We start from the raw sequence: 19,627 nt of genomic DNA, 5'->3' as shown, positions 1-19,627 counted from the left end.
AATTCTTTAGGGAGGCTCATTCTTGGGACTGGCCAGTGGGCCTCGAGTGGAGCTCTAACTCTGGAGGATGGAAAATCAGAAGTCTGACTATATGGGGTTTTTACTCAGGAGCTCACCCATGGAGAATTAGTGAAACGGGCCTAGCCCTGAAGATTTAAGCTCTCTTTCATTTTACACTCCAATATAACTTTATCCAGAGTTGACTACTGAGTTCAGCCTAAGAAATGCATGGCCTCCTGAGAGGATCATACTGGGCATGCCCCTTAGACTGTATAGTTCCAGCCAGAAGTTCCTAACTGGGTTCTTTCTAGGAAATAGGGCAGGGTAATGAACTTGGAGGTTCATCCTGAAATCTCACCACAGAGCCTCAATGTAGGCCCTTCAGTTTAGAGAGCCTATTCTGGGATTTTAATTACACAACGTTGGAAAACCAACCCTGTGAATGAAATGTGGAGTCCTGCCTCGGATGGCTGGCCTAGAGCTACCAGTATGGGGAAAGCAGAGAAGGCCCAGGGGCACACACTCACTCTGGGCATCCTTGCTGTCCGGGGAGCCATGAGGCAGCTTTAACAGATAGTCCTTGAGAAGAAGCTCATAGCGGGGGATCCGCTGCACAGGCTCCAGCATGTGGTGCTGCAAGGTCAGGTTGCCACAGGCTTCCTCCTTCTACAACAGAACCAGAAAAGCTCAGGTCTGCTAAAAGACCTCCCCCAGGTCCCTGGAGACCTTTCCTCCTGTAGCAGGTTTCATCCAGTGTCAACTCTTACCTGCACTTCATGGATTATGACTTTAAACTGGGTAGAGCGCTCTGTCCACGTGTTGACCAGCTCTACAGCCCGGTCGAAGTTTTTCACGTACTCGCCATACATCTTGAGAAAAGGTGCCAACTTCTGAAGGATGTCACCAATGCGTGGATAGCGGTCCCTAGAGTAGAAGCAGGGGCTGACATGGTCCTGCTGATCCTCCCACAAGTCTCCAGCCTCAGGAAAAAGCCATTTTCCAACTGGCTTACTTCTTTGGAAATGCTGCTTATATGGTAGGCCAAGGAGGCTGAGAGACTCAGCTTGATTCTTGGCCGCAGCCTGGGAAACACCTGGCCCAACTGTCCTGCTGAAGCACCAGAAACTATACCACCCCAGAACACCCACTCTTGCCATTCTGTAAGGGCCATTCACACACTGATCGTTGATTGATTCGTGCCCAGTCTTGAGCTGTGTCGTGCCAGGGACACAGTGCTGAGCCATACCCAGTCAAGCCCTGAGAACTTTACTGTCTTGGAAGGTAGGAAAAGTAACTAGGTTTTGCTGAACTCTTGTTGGCCACAGTGTGATGTGAGAGACCAAGTGGATTTCAGGTCACAGGATGGTAAGGGAGATATGGGAACTAGGTTTTATGCTAGCCCTCTGCAGCCACAGCTTTGTAAGAGAGGCACACCTTATCCTGTGAGTGTAGGGAACATGGAGGCAATTTTAAGCAGGTAGTTTGGTTGTTGTTTGGAAAGACCATTCCAGCAGGTGGTGGAGACACTATAGTCTAGATAGGGTCCCTGACCCTGCCCCTCTCCTGGTCACTTGCTTCTCCTGGAATCACTCTCTTACTATTAGGTCGGCTTCGGCCATCTGCCTACATCCCCAGTCTCCCATTCTCACCTTTACCATGGCACCGATAAGAACACCAGCTCAGGCCAGACGTGGTGGTGCACGCCTTTGATACTAGCACTTGGGAGACAGAGGCAGGCAGATCTTTGTGAGATCTAGGCCAGCCTGATCTACAGAGTGAGACCCTGTCTCAAAACAGAACAAAAGAACAGCAGCTCATCATCTTCAAACATTTACATGCCAGAAATTTTTATAATCTCTGAACATGTATTAACACATTTAATTCTTAAAATAAACCTACAAGGTAGGCCATTATTATCATCCCCATTTTAAAGACAAGGAAGGCTTAAGTATAGCTCACTTGCCTAGCACGTGCAAGGCAGTGGTGGTGCACACCTTTAATCCCAGCACTGGGGAGGCAGGGGCAGGCAGATCTCTGTGAGTTCGAGGCCAGCCTGGGCTACAATGTGAGTTCCAAGAAAGGTGCAAAGCTACACAGAGAAACCCTGTCTCTGTGAAAAACAAAACAAAAACAAAAACAAAAAATGAATAAAGACAGAGAAGCCGAGGTACAGCACCTTAAGAAACTTGCTTAAATTTAGCAAGCAGCAGAAGCAGAAGTTGAACCTAACCATTTTAGCTCTTTTTATTTATTTGTTTATTTGTTTCAATACAGGGTTTCTCTGTGTAGCCCCAGCTGTCCTGGAGCTCACTATGTAGACCAGGCTGGCCTTGAACTTAGAGATCCACCTGCCCCTATCTTCCCAAGTGCTGGGACTTAAGGGCTTACGCCTTCATGCATAGCTCATTTTAGCTCTTAAACTCACTTTTTGCTGCTGTTGTTGTTTTGTTTTGTTTTTGAGTTGTAGTCTCACTGTGTAGCCTAGGCTGGCCTCAAATTCATTGATCTGCCACAGACTCTATAGAGCTGGGATTACAGGCAAACAATACCATAACAGCTAAATCTCAACACTCTTTTTTTGTCTTAAATTTGATGATGATGATGATGAGTGGGTATGTGGTGTGTGTGTGTGTGTGTGTGTGTGTGTGTGTGTGACAGAAAGAGGGGGAATGTGGGCACACTCAGCATATGTGGGTGTCAAAGGACAACTTTCTGGAGTCATTTCTTTCCCTCCATCTTTCTGTGGGTTCAAGGGATTGGCCTGAGCTGCCAGCAGCAGCACCTCTACCAATGGAGGCATCTCCTGAGTCTTCTTGTACTCTCAAGGACTCTGCTATTCCGCTGGAGCATTCTAGGTCCTGCTCTATGCTCCACATTAGATTGTGAGGACCTAGAAGGCAGACATGGGGCCTTTTTTTTTTTTTTTGGCAGAAAAGAAGGCAGATAAGAACGAACTTATTTTCAACAGGTGGCGGTGGCACATGCCTTTAATCCTAGCAATTGGGAGGCAGAGACAGGTGGATCTCTGAGTTTGAGGCCAGCCTGTCTACACAGTGAGTTCCAGGACAGTCAGGATTACACACAGAGAAACCCTGTATAGAAACACACCCCCACACCACCAAAAAATAAAAAATTTTTTTAAAAAAGGATGAACTTATTTTCATGATACCAGGGATGGACTCCAGGGCCTTTCATATTCTATGCAAGAATTCTGCTACTAAGCTACATCCCCAGCCCAGGACTGAAATCCCATGTATACATCTGGACTTAGCATACAAGTTGATGCAGAATAAGCAGACTGGCTCTGGAGCCCCTCACCATTCCTCCATGCGCTTCTCTAGCTCAGGCAGCAGGAACTGCTGGTGGAAGCAGTAGATGGAGCAGATGTTAGAGAAGATGCCATGGACAACATCAGCAGGGAAGGAACTGCGGTTCCGAGCTTCTTCCAGCAGCCGGGCACAGAACACCTGGGGAGCAAGGCAGGCGAGCTCAGCCCAACTGAGACCAGAGGTCAGCGGGGAAAAGGCAGCTTGCAGGTAAGGGCGGTATTTGTGGGCAGCTCTGTGCATTTCTGAGATCAGTACTGGTCTAGAGACTGAGAAGAATGGGAATGGAGAGAACTGTATGCCACCAAGACTAGGACCTGGAGCAAGGTCAGAGGCCGATCCCGGTTCAGAGAGAAAGCTGGAATTAGACCCCTTTATTTTAACAAATATTTATGAGTGTCTACTGTGTAAAAGCACTGTCCTGAAGGCTAGGGTGGACCAGAGGGAAAAAAGATCCCTACCCTCAGGGATTCTAGTGGATACAGGGTCAAGAAGAGATCAAGAGTCAGAATGAGGTCCATGAGGAGGGGTAAATTGTAGATGTGAGGAAGAGTGAGCAGTGTCAGAGTCCTGGGGCTGGTACACATCTGTTAAGAGTCAGGAGTGAGAATTAAACTTGTAAACATAATCAGAACTGGCTGCAAGGTCAGCCGGAGACCTTACCACTCTGGATTCTGGTCCTAATGGTAGAACTAGGCTCAGGTCCTATCATTTCTTCTGTGGAACCTACCTACCACATCCTAGGGCCCTGGGACCCCAGAGGGGCCATTTACCTGATCCAGGAGATGGAGCCTGGAAACATAGGCCTTCTCGGTTTGTAGGAGCTCGTTGGCAATATGGAATACCTTCTGTTGCACAGTCAGCTGGAAAGGAGAAGTGACCCTTGAAACATCATCTCCACCCCAACCCTGGCTCCTTCTATCCATTTTTCTCCCCTCCACTCACTTATCAGGTATTGTTGTGTATCTCAGGGTACCCTCAAACTCTTGGACTGAAGTGACCCTCCTACATCAGTTTCCCCAGTAGCTGGACTACAGGCAATGTCATCATGCCTGGCTCCCCAGAGAGGGCACATGATGCTCAGACCTTAGTGCCACCCTGAGATAACCCCAATCTGATTCATAAAGCTTCCTGGAGCTTCATCCTTCACTCCCAGTCAGTCATAAAGCTTGCCCCTCAATTCCAAAGACATGAATTCCCTCATGCAGACACTCATATACCCACTCATCTGCTTTCTCTACTCATTGAGCACAGTATGGTGGTTAAACATGAGAACTAGGAAGTCCAACGTCCTGGGTTCAAATCCTAGTCTACCATTCACTTGCATGCATGAGTTGTCTAATTTCTGTATTTAAGAGTCCCATTATAAAGACAGATAGTAATAGAGCCTATGTCTGTTTGTGATGGAGACAATTTCATTTATTTTAATTTAATTACTGCAATTAATTGGGGATTAAACTTGGGACCTCATGCATGCTAGGCAAATGCTCTACACTAAGCCGCACTCCCAATCCCAAAAGATTTCCTATAAATAAAAACAGAACAGACTGCAGATTACAGTCTCTAAATATCAGCTATTTATTCCCTCATTGAGTTCTCTGTCAGCAAAGGCTTGCTGAGTATGTGGGGTGTGAGAAAGACACAGAAATATAAAAATGGCTAAGACTATGCCTGTCAGCTCACTCTGTTTGCAGGCTCTTCACTTGCTGAGTGTCGTTTCATCTCAGCACTTCCTGACCCCACACGAGCTTGGTTCTGGCCAAGCAGGTATTCTGGCTGAGACCTTGCTTGAGTGCAAGGATACCTTGTGAAGAAACATTAGGTAGACAGGGCATGGGAAGAATTCCTAACCCCCAAGGGCTCCAGGCCCCACTGGGGCTCTGGCTCTCTGCCCCTTCTCCAGTTGCTGAGAAGTCTCTCCAGCATGAGAGAGAGTTTCTGTCATACAAACAAGGAAATTGAGGCTTGTAGTGAGGAGTGGAAAGAGACATGCCCAGTGTCACACAGCTACGGGGTCACAAAAACCCTGAGGCCCATTAGTGCTTCTCTGATGAAAGTGAAACCACCTTCCTAACAGGCATTTAGGATGAGGCCTGGCCACTTTGGTGGTCACAGTCATCTGGGAGAGGAGCAGGGTTTTTCTACTGGTGTTCCATACTGGGAAACCAGGAGTGCTAGCTAAGTAGACTAAATGGAAGCAATGCCCTGTTTTGAGAAATGCCAGCCTGGGGGAAGGGCCAAGCACAAATGCCAGGCTCTTTCTTGCTTTCTCTGCATGGTCCTCCCTCTTGGGCAACATAGGTCAGTACCTCCACAGACTCCTGTCTCTCCAGTGGGGGCACTGGAATTTCTCTTTCCTTCTCTTCCTCCTCTTCCTCCTCCTCGTCTTCCTCTTCCAGGTCACTGTCAACCTCTTGGGAGCCAGGCCGGTGGGGGTCGGCCAAAGCAACTGGCATACTAGCCAGGGCAGGAGGCCCAGGACAGAGGCTGTGGCTGGGGGGCCCGTCATCACTGACGAAGCAGGTCTCTTCACTGTTGGATGGCGAGCTGATGCTGTCAATGCCGCTGTCCCGGTTAGGTACCTTCTCACCATCCCGGGGCCCAGGAGCCAGCAGGAACAGGCAGCGAGAAGCCTCACCCTCAGGGAGCTGGGACACTGTTGGCTGCGGGGGTGGCTGTGGCAACATGGCTGGCTCTGGGGGAACTGGGCAGGGGCCAGGGGCTGGCCTATCCGAGGCGACAATCACAGGCTCTCTGAGGTGGGTGATGGACACACATGGAGGCAGGGTATGAGCTTGACCGAGAGCCCTCTCCTACAACTCTCCCTTCCTGCCCCAGATCCACCCTTCCCTCACAGGGTCCTCTAGGGATCAGACTCACCTTTCAAACTTCTCAATCAATGACGACACTGCTGCAGAACTGGTGCTGGCCTCAGCTCGGGGGGCAAGACCCTTAGCCACTCTAGGGTCTGCAGGCAGAGGGCGCGATGGTGGCGGAGGAATGGGCTCAGGTGGAGGAAGCATCCGGGACATCTGCAAGTAGCTGGGCTTTGGGGGAACTGGAATGGTGGATGGGGAAGAAAGGGAGCTATCACTGAACTGGTTGTAGAGGTGGTTATCATAGCCAGGCTATACCTAATTTCACAGACCCCAGAATTTTCTCTTCTGTGCTAGAGATCAAACCCATGACCTTGTGCATGCCAGGTAAACACTCTTCCATCGAGCTACATCCCTCTTTTGAGACAGTCCTGTTATACAGCCCGGCTTGCCTGGTACTAATGGCACTAATAACATAGCCCTGACTGACCTTAAACTCACAACGATCCTGTCTCAACCTCCTGAGTGCTGGGAGTAGTGGCAGGTGCTGCCACCATGGCTTTTTTTTTTTTAACCTGAGGTAGGCACAGAGCAGGACTGAGGTGAAATCCCAATAGGATATGTAAGTCACAGGCAACACCTTTCTGGCCATTAGATTTGTATCACTCGCCGCCCCTTGAGATAAGGGCACTTCCCTATTCTTCTGCCACCATTAATTTCTCCTTTCCTTTTATACACCTCTCGGGTACATTTCTCTGCTCTTAATGGAAGCACTTACCCTGTGGCTTTGGGCCTGGTGCCCGCTTCAGTGGTGAAGGACGCGGGCCGGGGGTTTCAGTGGGAGGGCCTGGATCTGAACGGAGTCGTTGGGGGCCTTCTGGATGAGGCTCAAGACTCTGGCCAGGATCAAGGGACAAACTTTTAACCAGGATCCGGTTTCCCTGGTGCAGTCCTGTAGAAAGAAAGAAACTGGTTGTGATGTGATTGATTTTACCCTAAGGGGAGATAGGAAGTAGCATATCTTAGCAGGTATCTAGGGCTAGGCGCCTCTGAGCCCCTTACTGGCCACAGTTTTTCTCCCAGGCCTTGGACAGAGAACCAGGCCCAAGGTGGAGACTGGCTGTTTTCATCAAGAAATAATTGTTCCCTGTGATTAGCATATTGACTCCATGCATGTCCGTCGATAATTAAGGACTCAACCAGACTCAGGAGTTGAACTGGGTTAGGAGCACAAGTAAATACCCCAAAGTGTGTGTGCGCCTATAGCTCTTGTTTATATAGCCAGTCTTCATTCTATTCATTACTTTATTAGTTTTGGGTTTTTGGTTCTGTTTTTCTTTTGTTTGTTTGTTTTTTGGTTTTCGAGACAGGGTTTCTCTGTGTAGTTTTGTGCCTTTCCTGGAACTCGCTTTGTAGACCAGGCTGGCCTTGAACTCACAGAGATCCGCCTGCCTCTGCCTCCCGAGTGCTGGGATTCAAGGCATGCGCCACCACCGCCTGGCTATTTTGTTTGTTTTTGAGACAGGGTCTCACTGTGTAGCCCAGGCTGGACTCACACTCACGACAACCTTGCTTTGACTTCCCAAGTGCCAGAATCATAGGCATAAACTACCATTCTAGTCTTCTTCATCCCATTTCTTTTTTTTTTTAAGAGTTATTTATTTATTTATTTATTACGTATACAGGAGAGGGCACCAGATCTCATTATAGATGGCTGTGAGCCACCATGTGGTTGCTGGGAATTGAACTCGGGACCTCTGGAAGAGCAGTCAGTGCTCTTAACCTCTGAGCCATCTCTCCAGCCCTCATCCCATTTCTTAAAGCCCTGAGAATATCTGAACTTTCTTGTCTACAGTTTTGTAGAACCAAGTGTCTTTAAAATGATGAAATTGGGAACTAAGGAAATTGCTCAGTGATGGAACACTTGCTTAGCATTTACAAGGCCTGGGTTCCAATCCCAGGTTCACACATACACACTGGTAAAACTATATTTCATAAGCAAACGTTTTGCTTCTTAAAATCTCAGGGTCTTACCAATTTTTTTACCTTCCTCTACTTCCCCATCCACCTCCCCTCCCCCCACACCCCCCACCAGTATCCAGAATGCAGGTACAAGAATGGCTTTAAAGGAGCAAGTAGCTCCTTTTCTGACTTTCTCCTTCCTTAGCATAAGGACCTCTAAAAACCCTAGTTTGGGGCCCTAGAGGATATGATGATCACACTTACAGGAAAGATTTAGGCTTGGGGAACAGTGATGGACCCCCCCCCACACACACACACAATCCACATGTCCCAAGTGAAAGAGTACAGGATTTGTGTGGTTGTGGCTGGGTAGGAGGCTGTGGGAGTTGTCTCTGAGCAAACAGAGAAGTCAGGTAGGGCTAGAGATGAATGGGAAAGTCTTGGATGCCAGGACGAAGAGCTGCTCATCTGTTCTGTAGTGAAGGGGGTCAAAAAGCCCCATGTAAGGAGAGATGCATGCAATTAGGGGTGAGGACAAGGGAGTGAGTAGTACTAGTCAAGAGCTCCTGGAGCACCGGGCACAGTAGTACATGCCTATGAGCTCAGCACTTGGGAAGCTGAAGCAGAAGGATGGTGAGTTCCTGGGCTACATACTGAAAACCCAACTGAAACCAAGCAAACCAAGAAGAGGTTCCACAGCTCGAACTAGCACACAGGGTGAGATACATTGTGCCATGATTTACAGTGTCACAGCCACATGGCGTCTCATCTCCAGGATTTTCCCCTATGTCACAGTCCAGTCTCATAAGTGGGTCCACTAAGTCACAAAAGCACATGGAATTTACAGTACTTTATGTAACTGGCAGGTCACACAAATTCAAACACCCAAACACATGTCCTCACCCTCCTGAATGCCTGGGCATACATATACAAATTTCATAGACTAGCAGCTACAATTCCATATATGATCACACAGCCTTATGGAATCATCAATAATAAGGTCAAGCACAGTCACAAAGACATATAATGAAGATACAATGGCAGTCCTATCATCTTACACCAAATCTCTTAACCACATGCAGTCATATAACTTTATATATTACTCAAGCACAGTTTCACCAAGTTACAAAGGTATATTACATTACAGGATCATGGAGTTTCAAATATATCATTAACATGTCTTTGAACACCTACATAGTTACAAACAAATATCATAACCACATAGGATCCATTATACCAGGTCAGAAAAAAGCTACACACAACAGCAAAACAGAATAAGGTCATAAGCCACTACATACCCAGAAACATGGACACAAAGCAGATACATTTCATAATTTACTAGGTCACATTCTTTGTTGTTGTTGTTGTTGTTGTTGTTGTTTTGACAGGGTTTCTCTGTGTAGCTTTGGAGCCTGTCCTGGATCTCGCTCTGTAGACCAGGCTGGCCTCGAACTCACAGAGATCTCCTGGCTCGCCTCTGGAGTGCTGGGATTAAAGGTGTGTGCCACCACCTGGGGACATAAGGGCAGAAGCCCCACAAGAGCCCTGCTGCCCACCTGCTGGCCTGGCGGGGAGGGCTTGCCCAGGGCAGCTCACCTGCTTAGAGGTGTTAAGATCTGGGAAGCAGATGGAGAGCTCTTGGGACCCTGGGCTAGGTCACATTCTTGCAACAAACATGTCCATGGTATCTGAGGGTCTTAGCTCAGGCATATACACAAATATAGTCACAAAACACAGGACACTTGTCTCTTTCTGCTCTAAACAAACTGTCACATGCTGTCTTCACACACTGAACCATCCATACCCTCCCTTATAAGGTCACACAGGCAGACAGAGTCACAGGGGATTTTAGGTCTCTTAGTGTTGGAGGGAACCAAGGGATTCTATAGCAGCTTGCCGGAGCTCCTGACCTTATCCCAGCTACAGTCTGGCCAGGTAGTCATGGAACCTTCCCAGTCTGAGGGAACACGTGCTCTAGATCCTGGTCCCAGTGGGTTTCTTCTACCTTGTACCTGGCTTTGGGTGAAGTTTCCTCCTGTGCCTTCCCACCTGAGCAGGCAGGGCCCAGCCTGTGCCTTTAGAAGGGTGTTCTTCTCCTCACCTCTGGCCCAGTAGAGCGGCTTATCCTGCCCAGCTCAGCACATCTTGCTTGGCCCTGCCCTGTCCTCTCTCTGGGCACAGGGTTGAGGAGGATGAATCACCTGGAGGGTGGCACAAGTGTAGAGACAGTTGCCAAGACACATGGCCAGAGAAAGTGATGATGGTGGCCAGAGAGCTACTGAACAAAGCCAAACTCACTGCCATGTTGTGGGATATAAGATCACACTGTGTGAAAGGCGCCTTCTGATTGGGTTAATAAAGAGCTGAATGGCCAATAGCTAGGCAGAAGAAAATAGGCAGGATTTCAGGGGAGAGAGAGGAAGGGGAGATGAATCTAGGCGCACAGGAGATACCAGCCAAACTCTGAAGAAGTCAGATGTGCCATCTGGAGGAAAGGTAAAGAGCCACATGGCAGAATGTAGATTTAAAACAGGGGTTAATTAAGTTCTAAGAGCTAGTTGGAAAGAGCCTAAGCTAAAGGCCAAGCTTTCATAATTAATAAGAAGTCTCCGTGTTGTTATTTGTGAGCTGACAGCCCAAAGAAAAGTCCAACAACAATGCCACAAAGACCTCCACAGATAGACACAGGTGCCAGGGTCCCAAGGGCTCTCCATCTGCTTCCCAGATCTTAACACCTCTAAGCAGGTGAGTTGCCCTGGGCAAGCCCTCCCCGCCAGGCCAGCAGGTGGGCAGCAGGGCTCTTGTGGGGCTTCTGCCCTTATGTCCCCTGCTGCTTCTCAGAGTGGGGTGGCCTATCATCCTCCATGGCTCTGCCCTGGCCCATTCTCTCCTCTCATTACCCACCTGACCCTCACATGGGAGCTACTCAGGCTGCCTCTCCAGTTTTGCCTCCTTGTAAGCAGTCCTATAGAATAGACAGCTGGATGAAATTCAGACTCAGGGATACCCTGGAGTCCCAGATGAGGGAGGCAGAGATTTTCTGTCCAATTTCTTGTGCAGAGATGAAGACAAAGAAAGACATGGTGACCAGCCCAAGGTCACACAACAAGTAATAGATGACTTTCAGGAAGACTGCTTCTGGGCTGGGTTCTTTTCCTAACCATGCTCTCTAAAGCCATAGGGGACATGAAGAGGACCCTAGTACTATAGAAAAGCAGTGTGGCTACTGAAAGGGATATCCCTAACCCTGTCCACAGGACAGCAGGGTTTCAGTTCGGAATCTGGGTATGACCAAGGTGAGGTCCCACGGAAGGCAAAAAGATTCAAGATCCCTGTCTCCCCCTTCTTCTCAGTTTCTCCCATTTTCCCTCAGTGAGCTTTGTCCCAGGCATGCTCTTCCTTGGTGGCATCTTCTTCACAACCTACTGGCAGAATATTCCGTAACTCCCTTCTACCCATCTTCACTAGATCTCTGTGGCCCTTTATGGCCCTGTTGAACTCTCTGGCTTCCCTCAGTTTGGTTAAGTAAGCTAACTGTATTTCACAGCTGCTAGACTCTGTGCCGAGACTTGAGAAAAATCTCATTCCTGCCCTCAGGGGAGCTGCTAGAGTAGGACCACTTCCTCCTTTCTAAAAACCACAGTGTTTCCTACTTCCCCATCCATCCCACCCACCTAGATCCTAAATCGGTTTTCTCCAGACTATTTTTCTTTCGGTTGGTAATAGACACCATTTGCTAACACACATATACCCACATCCACACCCCCATTAAGGCTCTCTATCAGCGCTGCTCCTTCCACCTCTGGTTCTACCAGAGTCCCCGCTTTTTCTCACTCACACATAAAGTCATCATAAATCTTACAACACCTCATATACCATCTGCCAACTATGTACAGCCATCGAAGGCCCAGAGAGAGCCACAGAGCCACCCCATGTATCCTATCGGTGTGCAGTGTGCTCAGCACAACATGCATTACACAACCACTGCTGTACTCCCACATGTCTTAGCAATGACAGGAAGCACATACCCTGAGCATCCTAGGAGTTGCCCACATACTCCCAAGTTCAGCTGTGAAAGTGGGGTATACACTCTTACTTTACGTCTTACAGCCTCTAGACCCTCAACTGGCTATAAGGGCAATGATTTTTGGTTTTGTTTTTTTTTTGTGTGCGTGCACATACATACGTACATACGTACGTACGTACGTACGTGTGTGTGTGTGTGTGTGTGTGTGTGTGTGTGTGTTATAACCTAGCACACACTAGCAAAGAGCTTTACCATTGATATCCAGCTCAAGAAATAGCAATATTGACCCTTACCCTTCAAGTTATACAACAAAAGTATAATAATAACAACAGGATGGTACTGGCATTGAGAACTCACATAAAAGCCCACGCTCCTACAGATACCTGAACTTTTGACAAAGAGGCCAACAATACACACTGGAGAAAAGACAGAAGAGTCAACCTGGATAGATGCATGGAGAAGAATGAAACTGGGTCCTTATCTGCTGGCAGGAGTGTGGGGAAAGGGGAATGCTTATTCACTGATGGTGGGAGAGCAAACTGGTGAGGCCATTATGGAAATCCTTGTGGAGGTTCCTCAAAAACCTAGAAACAGATCAACCATATGATACAGCTATATCACTCTCAGATATATACCCAAAGGATTCGATATTTTACTGTAGAGATACTTGCTCATCCATGCTCATTGCTGCTCTATTCACAACAGCCAGGAAATGAAAGCTGCCTAGATGTCCATCAACTGATGAGTGGATAAAGAAAATGTAGTACATTTACACAATGGAATGTTGTTAAAAAAAGTGAAGATCATGGGTAAATGAATGGAGCTAGAAATAAACATTCTGAATAAGATAACCCAGAACCCAAAAGACAAACACCGAATGCTTTCTCTTACTTCTGAGTGTTAGCTTTGAATATTCAGATATGTGTGTTTCTCTTGGAATATCTGTGGTGGTCAGGAAATTAGTAAGAGGCCATGGCAGGGGGCTTTCAATGGGAGACAGAACTCAGTGATAAAAAGGGCTAAAGGGAGTAATGGAAGATGAAGGGTTAAATTAGGATTGGGGATGGAATTGTAGGGCATAGGAGGGAATAATTGGACATGATATTAAACTGATTCCTAAATCCTTGTCAATGTACCCACAGATTACTGTACTTATCAACCCTCATCAGAGAAGTATATATATTTGAGACAGGGTTACTCTGCGTTACAGCCCCGGCTGTCCTGGACCTGCTCTGTAAACCAGACTGGCCTTGAACTCAGAGAGATCCACCTGGCTCTGCCTCCCAGTGTTGGGATTAAAGGCGTGAGTCACCACCACCCTGTCAAAGCTTCTGTTTTTAATAGATGGTGATTAACACAGAGACCCACAACTTGTCAAGGTGCAGAGAATAAGACAGGAATGAGATGGATGGATAGATAGATAGATGGATGGGTTGTGATATATCTCCTAAGGCTCAGGGACCATTGTAAAAGAGGGGGCAAAAATATTTTAAGAGCCAGAGATGAGCTGGTTGGTGATGAGGTGGATAGCTGCTAGGAAAGGGAGAGACTGATTTCTTTTAGAGTATAGTCACTGGTAGATCAACCATATTCCAGTGGAAGGCCACATAGCCAAGAATATATGGGCAGCACAAATTGGACTTGATGGGGTTAATCAAAAAGGACAGAAAGCTGGGTGGATAGGGAAGGGGTTGGCTCTGGGAGGAGTCAGGGGAGAGGGGTGAGTATGATCAAAACACATTGCATGAAATCTGCAAAGAACAGAAAAAATAACAAAATATTCAAAATGCTGCTTTTGATTTGGGCATGTGCCTGTTTGGCAGGTGCTCTTAGGACATGTTTCTGCGTTTATATGGCAGAGCAGGTCTACCTTCTAGCTGAATTTGAAGACAAAGACTCCTCCTCTGGCCCATTCTCACTGGAACCTGACCCTGCTTCTCCTGCATCTCTTTCTGGAAAGTTCAGCTGCCAACTCTCCCTCCTTCTCTGGCCAGCAGCATCCTGTCTCCCTCTCCCAGCTGTAGCATTGGCTTAATCTCAAGACAACCATTAGAGCTGCAGGCTGGGCCTTGGCTGTTAACTCTCTGATAACCTGGGACAAATAACTCCACAGCTCGGGACTCATTTTCCCATATGCAAACTGGGGACACTAGGTGTGTGCTGGTCCTTGTGAGAAACTGGTGAGAACTAGGGAGAGCAATAAGTCCCAGCACTTGGGGCTCCTCAGGGATGATGCAAACTCCTCTTAGTAGCTCCCCAAATTTTGTCTTTCCCAGCTAAGAGGTGCTGCCCCGGGGACAGCTGGGATTTCTGAGGTCGGAGCTGGGTAGAGAAAGAGAACAGAGGAAGTGGAGAAGACAGAGCAGTGACGAAAAGGAAAGCACTCTTCGGGCGAGCAGGTCTGCAGGAGAAGGAAGAGTCCCAGCTGGCGGGGGGGGGGGGGGGGGGGGGGGGGGCTGAAGCCATAGCTGCCCCAACCCTTCCCAGCCGCCTCCTGAACATGAATGGGCTCCAGCTCCCCTGTCAGCCCACCTTCAGGGTAGCACTGCATCCAGCCGGTGCTTGACCTAGCAGATGTTCCCTCAGAAAAATGCAAGCACACGGCTCTGTGAAATATGTTCTTTACAGCAACAACCCCAAGGGGAGTCCAGCAGTTCCTTCTCAGAAGTCTACTCGTCTCCTGACTATAAGGGTACTGTATAAAATGGGGTAATTTCGACAGTGCAAAGATACTTTTAGAAAGTGGGAGCTGTCTGCCAAGCAAGGAACTTCCCAAGGACTGCACCCTCCTGCAAAACAGGTTTCTGTAAAAGGTCTCTTTGATTTTTAGTTTTGATTTGTTTTTATGAGACAGGGTCCCAGGCTGGTTTAGAACTCATCTGGGCTGGGCGGTGGTGGTACACACCTTTAGTCCCAGCACTTGGGAGGCAGAGCCAGATAGATCTCTGTGAGTTCGAGGCCAGCCTGGTCTACAGAGTGAGATCAGGACAGGCACCAAAACTACACAGAGAAACCCTGTCTCGAAAAATCAAAAAACAAAAATTAGAACTCATTTGGTACCCTAGACTGACCTCAAACTCATGATAATTCCCCTGCCTCAGCCTCCCAAACACTGTGTTTACAGTTGTATATTGCTGTCCTCCTTCAACTTTTTTATTTGTTTTTGGAACAGGGTCTCGTGTAGCCCCCAGGCTGGCCTGAAACTTAAACAAGAACAAAGCTGAACTCATGGTCACCCTGCTTCTACCGCCTTGTTTTTAAGGTTCCTCTGTAAAAAGGAAGAATTTTGGTAAAATCGAAGCGATTTCTTCTAAGTGAGGGATATTGTGTAAGTGAGGAGAGTTCTACAGAAACTTGTTATAAAGCAGATGGCCTGTCAGTAAGTGAAAAACTGACAAGGGATAAAGCTTTTTTTCTTGTAAAGGGTTTTCTATAAAGGGTGCACCCTTGTGTGAAGTAAGGAGCTTTCTGTAGAAGAAGACAGGATAAAGTAATAGAGAACAGTGAGAACTAGGTAAACTATAGGGCACAGGCCTCACAATGCAACAGACACCGTCCATCCTCTCCATCTTCACAGGAACAGTGCCCTGTGTTTCAGAGCTTCCAATATTTCAAGAGTTTTTTATGGAATCCCCTCGTGAGCAGGCTGCCAGGTGGTGGTGGCACACCCCTTTAATCCCAGCACTCAGGAGGCAGCAGCAGGCGGATCTCTGTGAGTTCAAGACCAGCCTGGTCCATAGAGTGAGTTCCAGGACAGCCAGGCCTACACAGAGAAACCCTGTCTCGACAAACCAAAAAAAAGTGAGCAGGCCAATTGAAACAAAAATATTGAAAAAGGGCAACTTGTGGATTCTCATGTCAAGTAGTTATTTTGGTCTCTTATACCTGTGGTGTTTACCTTTTAAAATTTGTTAATCTATTGTTGCTGTTGTTGTTGTTATTATTATTATTATCATTATTGAGGGGTCAGAGGACAACTTTGTGAATTTAGTTCTCTCCTTCCCCCTTTACATGGGTTCTGGGGTGAACTCAGGTCAACAGGCTTTCAAGGCAAGTGTCTTTACCCACTAAAACACCTTGCCAGTCCTGCTGTTGACCCTTGGGCAGCAGCCTTAGAGGCTCCTTGTCACAACACTTGAAAGGGCCTAGCCTCTTCTGGACCTAGAATGTCAAGGAAGCTATTTCATATAATATTTGTCAGGCAGTCCCTGAATTGAAATCTGCTTTTGAGGACTGAAGAATATATAGAATTCTCTAGAACTTAAGCTGTCATTTTTTAAAAAGATAGGGTCTCTAGTCTAGACTGACCTCAAAAATCCCTATGTAGTCCAGAATGACCTTCAACTTAGGATCTCTGTCTCCATCTACAGAGTACATGTCTGACGTTGCAGCAGGGACCTCTTCTTCCTCAGCCTCCTCAGCCTCTTCCTCCTTTTCTTGTTCTTCTTCTGGCAAGGACTCACTTTGTAGCTGAGGCTAGCCTGGAACTCACTACGTAGTCCAGGCTGGCCTTGGACTCCTAGGGATCCTCTTGTCTCCACCTCCAGAGTGCTGGGATTACAGATACACAGCAGTGCATGGCGTTCATGCGGTGCTGGGGGGACCCGACACAGGGCTTTGTGCATGCTAATCAAGTACACTGAGCAAGCACACTACCAACGGAGCTACACTAAGCTGCTATCTAATACATGCTATGAGGTATGGAAATTCAAATGCTTAGTGAGCATTTATTCTAGGTCGGGCATCATGTTGACATTTTCCTGTGCCATGCTCCTAATAACTATGAGCTATTAATTCCATTGTATACAAAAAGAGGCAGATACAGCCAGGTGTGGTGGTGACACACGCCTTTAATCCCAGCACTCAGAGAGGCAGGCGGATCTCTCAGTTCAAGGCCAGCCTGATCTATATAATGAGTCCCAGGACAGCCAGGGCTACACAGTGAGAATGTGTCGTAATTTAAAAATAAATGACAGGAAAGGAAAAGGAAGGAAGAAAGGAAGGAGTGAGTGAGGGAGGACAGGAAGGAAGGAAATGAAAGGGAGGCATAAAGCAGCAAAGAAACTGACTTGAAGCTCCACAGCTGGAGTAACTAAGCTGCAGCTGGATCTTCGGTGTGTCTGTGTGTAGTCACAGAGCACGGTTCGTGGGGCTTTGCTGAGCTGGGGAAGAAATCATACTTGGAAGGAGGAAGGAGACAACTTTATAAAGGAGGTGGTTTTAAGATGAGCTGCCCCCAACAGGGTGGGGTTTTGTTGTATCCACAGATGGACTCAGGATGGTCCTTCAGACAAGAGAAAAGTGAACAAAAGTGTCGATGCCTGGAAAGGTGTACTGATGAGGAAAGCAGATGAGTAAAGGATAGAGTGTGCTGGGTGTGCAAGAAGGTTCCAGAATAGGAAGGACTGGCAGGAAATGCCAAAAGATGCAGGCAGGCACCCCTATCTGCTACCCCAGCCATAACTCTTAGAACACTGACTCAGGGGAGCACAGTGGCAGATACACAAACAGCTAAAACAGGCAGAGCCATACGGAGAAGCAGCTAGAAACTTCCAGGGCTAAGACTGAGCCAAATGACATAATCTACAGCACACAGCACACAGTGCTGCAAAGACACACGTGCACATATACAGATGTACACACAAACTTGGACACACGCATCCAGAAAGAACAGTAAGACAGAAAACAACCCGGGGAGACAAAGACTGTCAAGAGGACAGGCACACAAGCATGCGCGCGACAGACAGACACAGACACAGACCACACACACACACACACACACACACACACACACACACACACACACACACACACGGGGGGGGGGGGGGGGCGGACTGACCACTGCCACCAAAGAGCACATGTGGCCCATCCCTTTTCTATCTGCTTGATTGCTATTAAGGCCTGGCCACCTCCTCTGCTCTCCTCTGGACAGCGGGGCTAGCTCCACCCCTGGGAGGAGCTGGGGACTTCAGAGGACAGGAAGGGAAGGGAGTGGAGCTGCAGCTGGGAGCACTGGGGACAGTAATTACCCAGTGCTGGGGCTGCCACGCTGGCTGGAATTACCCTCCCAATGAGGACAAAGCCACTAGAGGGATGATCCCTCTGACCTCTGTCTTGACCCCAGGGTTGTCCCCCTAAAACCAATGCATCCACCCTCCAACCCACTAGAAGCCTGGTCCAATCTGAGAACTGCATACACAGAGAAATTAGGAGAGGAAAAGCTATAAAAAGAAAACTGGGCATGGTGGTACATGGCAGTAATCCTAGCACTTGGGAGACAAGAGTCAGAAGGACCAAGGGTTCAAGGCCAGCCTAACTACATAGTAAGTTTAAGGCCAGCCTGGATTACGCGAAACCCTGTCTCAAAAACCAAACAAACAAACCTCAATAAAGAAAGATTCTGGGACAAAGACAAGGAAGCAGGAGGCAGGAAACCTTCAGAAACCCAGATAGATATAAGAGGAAAGACAGAAAATGGGACATGTCAGAAGGGAGATGGACACAAGGTGGTCTGCATGGGGCATGGAAGTCACGGAGGGATGCAGGCAAAATGGCAGGCCAGAGCCATCTGTTGAACATGGCTACAATGGGCCTCTGGGCTTTGCCGGTGGCATTTAATCCATACGATAGCCCTAAGAGGAGGGAATTACAAGGCATTTTATAGTTAAGAAAACTGAGGCACGGAGAAGCAGGACCACAGAAAACTTTCCAAGGCAGCAGATGTGGGTCTGGGACGGGGCCTCTCCCCATCACTGGAAGAGACAAGCATGGCTCAAAGATCCCGGAAGGAATTCTCCAGAGAGAGAAAGTCCCCAAGACTGGGAAACTCACCCTAAAAGACGCACAGTGAGAGAGAGCAAGAGCTAGAGAGAGCTAGAGAGAGCTAGAGAGAGAGAGAGAGAGAGAGAGAGAGAGAGAGAGAGAGAGAGAGAGAGCGAGAGAGAGAGAGAGAGAGAGAGAGAGCTAGAGAGAGAGAGAGACTTCCACCTTCCCTAACTCCCTCCCTTGCTGCCCTGCAGTGTGAGAGGGGTTGTACCTACACCTGGAATATATTAGGTAGGGAGGCCCGGGCTGGGGGAGCCAGGAAGAAGCTGGAGGGGGGCAGAGAAGGTGAAGGCAAAGCAAAGGAGGCAGCGTGGGCGGGCGGCTGCGGCGGCGCTGGCAGCACTGGCCTTACGGGCTAGCGGGCTAGCGGAAGGGTTTCTATACCAGCAGCTGCAGCTCCCAGGGGCCAGCCCTGCCAGTCCCGCCTTCCCCACTTTTCCAGAGCAGACTTTTGCTCAGCGACTTAAGCCTTTCCCTTTCAGGGCCACTGGGAAGCATAAGGCAGGAAGTGGGGCAGACAGCCTGAAAGGGAGAAGGCAGCAGGATAGTGCGCTTCTGGCAGCTCAAGTCACACACCTGTGACTTACATCCTGTCCTTACTTGGGGGCCCAGGAAGATCCATCTGGTGCCTATTGCACACTGTTCTAGATGAAGTCTTCCCGTCGGGGCTC

The 19,627-nt window shown here is 48.2% G+C and overlaps 1 protein-coding gene across 8 annotated transcripts in view; it reads right to left on the bottom strand.

Moving 5' to 3' along the window:
• The window catches only part of Fgd1 (FYVE, RhoGEF and PH domain containing 1), an 82,743-nt gene that overhangs the window by 16,101 nt on the left and 47,015 nt on the right, over positions 1–19,627 (bottom strand). For all 8 annotated transcript variants that reach the window (XM_036175294.1, XM_036175290.1, XM_036175292.1 and 5 more), the window contains 7 exons: positions 6,921–7,094; positions 6,207–6,384; positions 5,636–6,080; positions 4,100–4,189; positions 3,319–3,467; positions 768–924; positions 528–666 (listed from right to left, as the gene is read on the bottom strand). In XM_036175294.1, the coding sequence (XP_036031187.1) occupies positions 528–666; positions 768–924; positions 3,319–3,467; positions 4,100–4,189; positions 5,636–6,080; positions 6,207–6,384; positions 6,921–7,094 (1,332 nt within the window). The remainder of the gene's footprint in view (positions 1–527; positions 667–767; positions 925–3,318; positions 3,468–4,099; positions 4,190–5,635; positions 6,081–6,206; positions 6,385–6,920; positions 7,095–19,627) is intronic.

The sequence above is a fragment of the Onychomys torridus genome, chromosome X, assembly GCF_903995425.1.
Source record: "Onychomys torridus chromosome X, mOncTor1.1, whole genome shotgun sequence".
Classification (NCBI taxonomy): domain Eukaryota; kingdom Metazoa; phylum Chordata; class Mammalia; order Rodentia; family Cricetidae; genus Onychomys; species Onychomys torridus.
The sequence above is the reverse complement of the archived record's forward strand: the minus strand, read 5'-3'. Positions and strand labels throughout refer to the sequence as shown.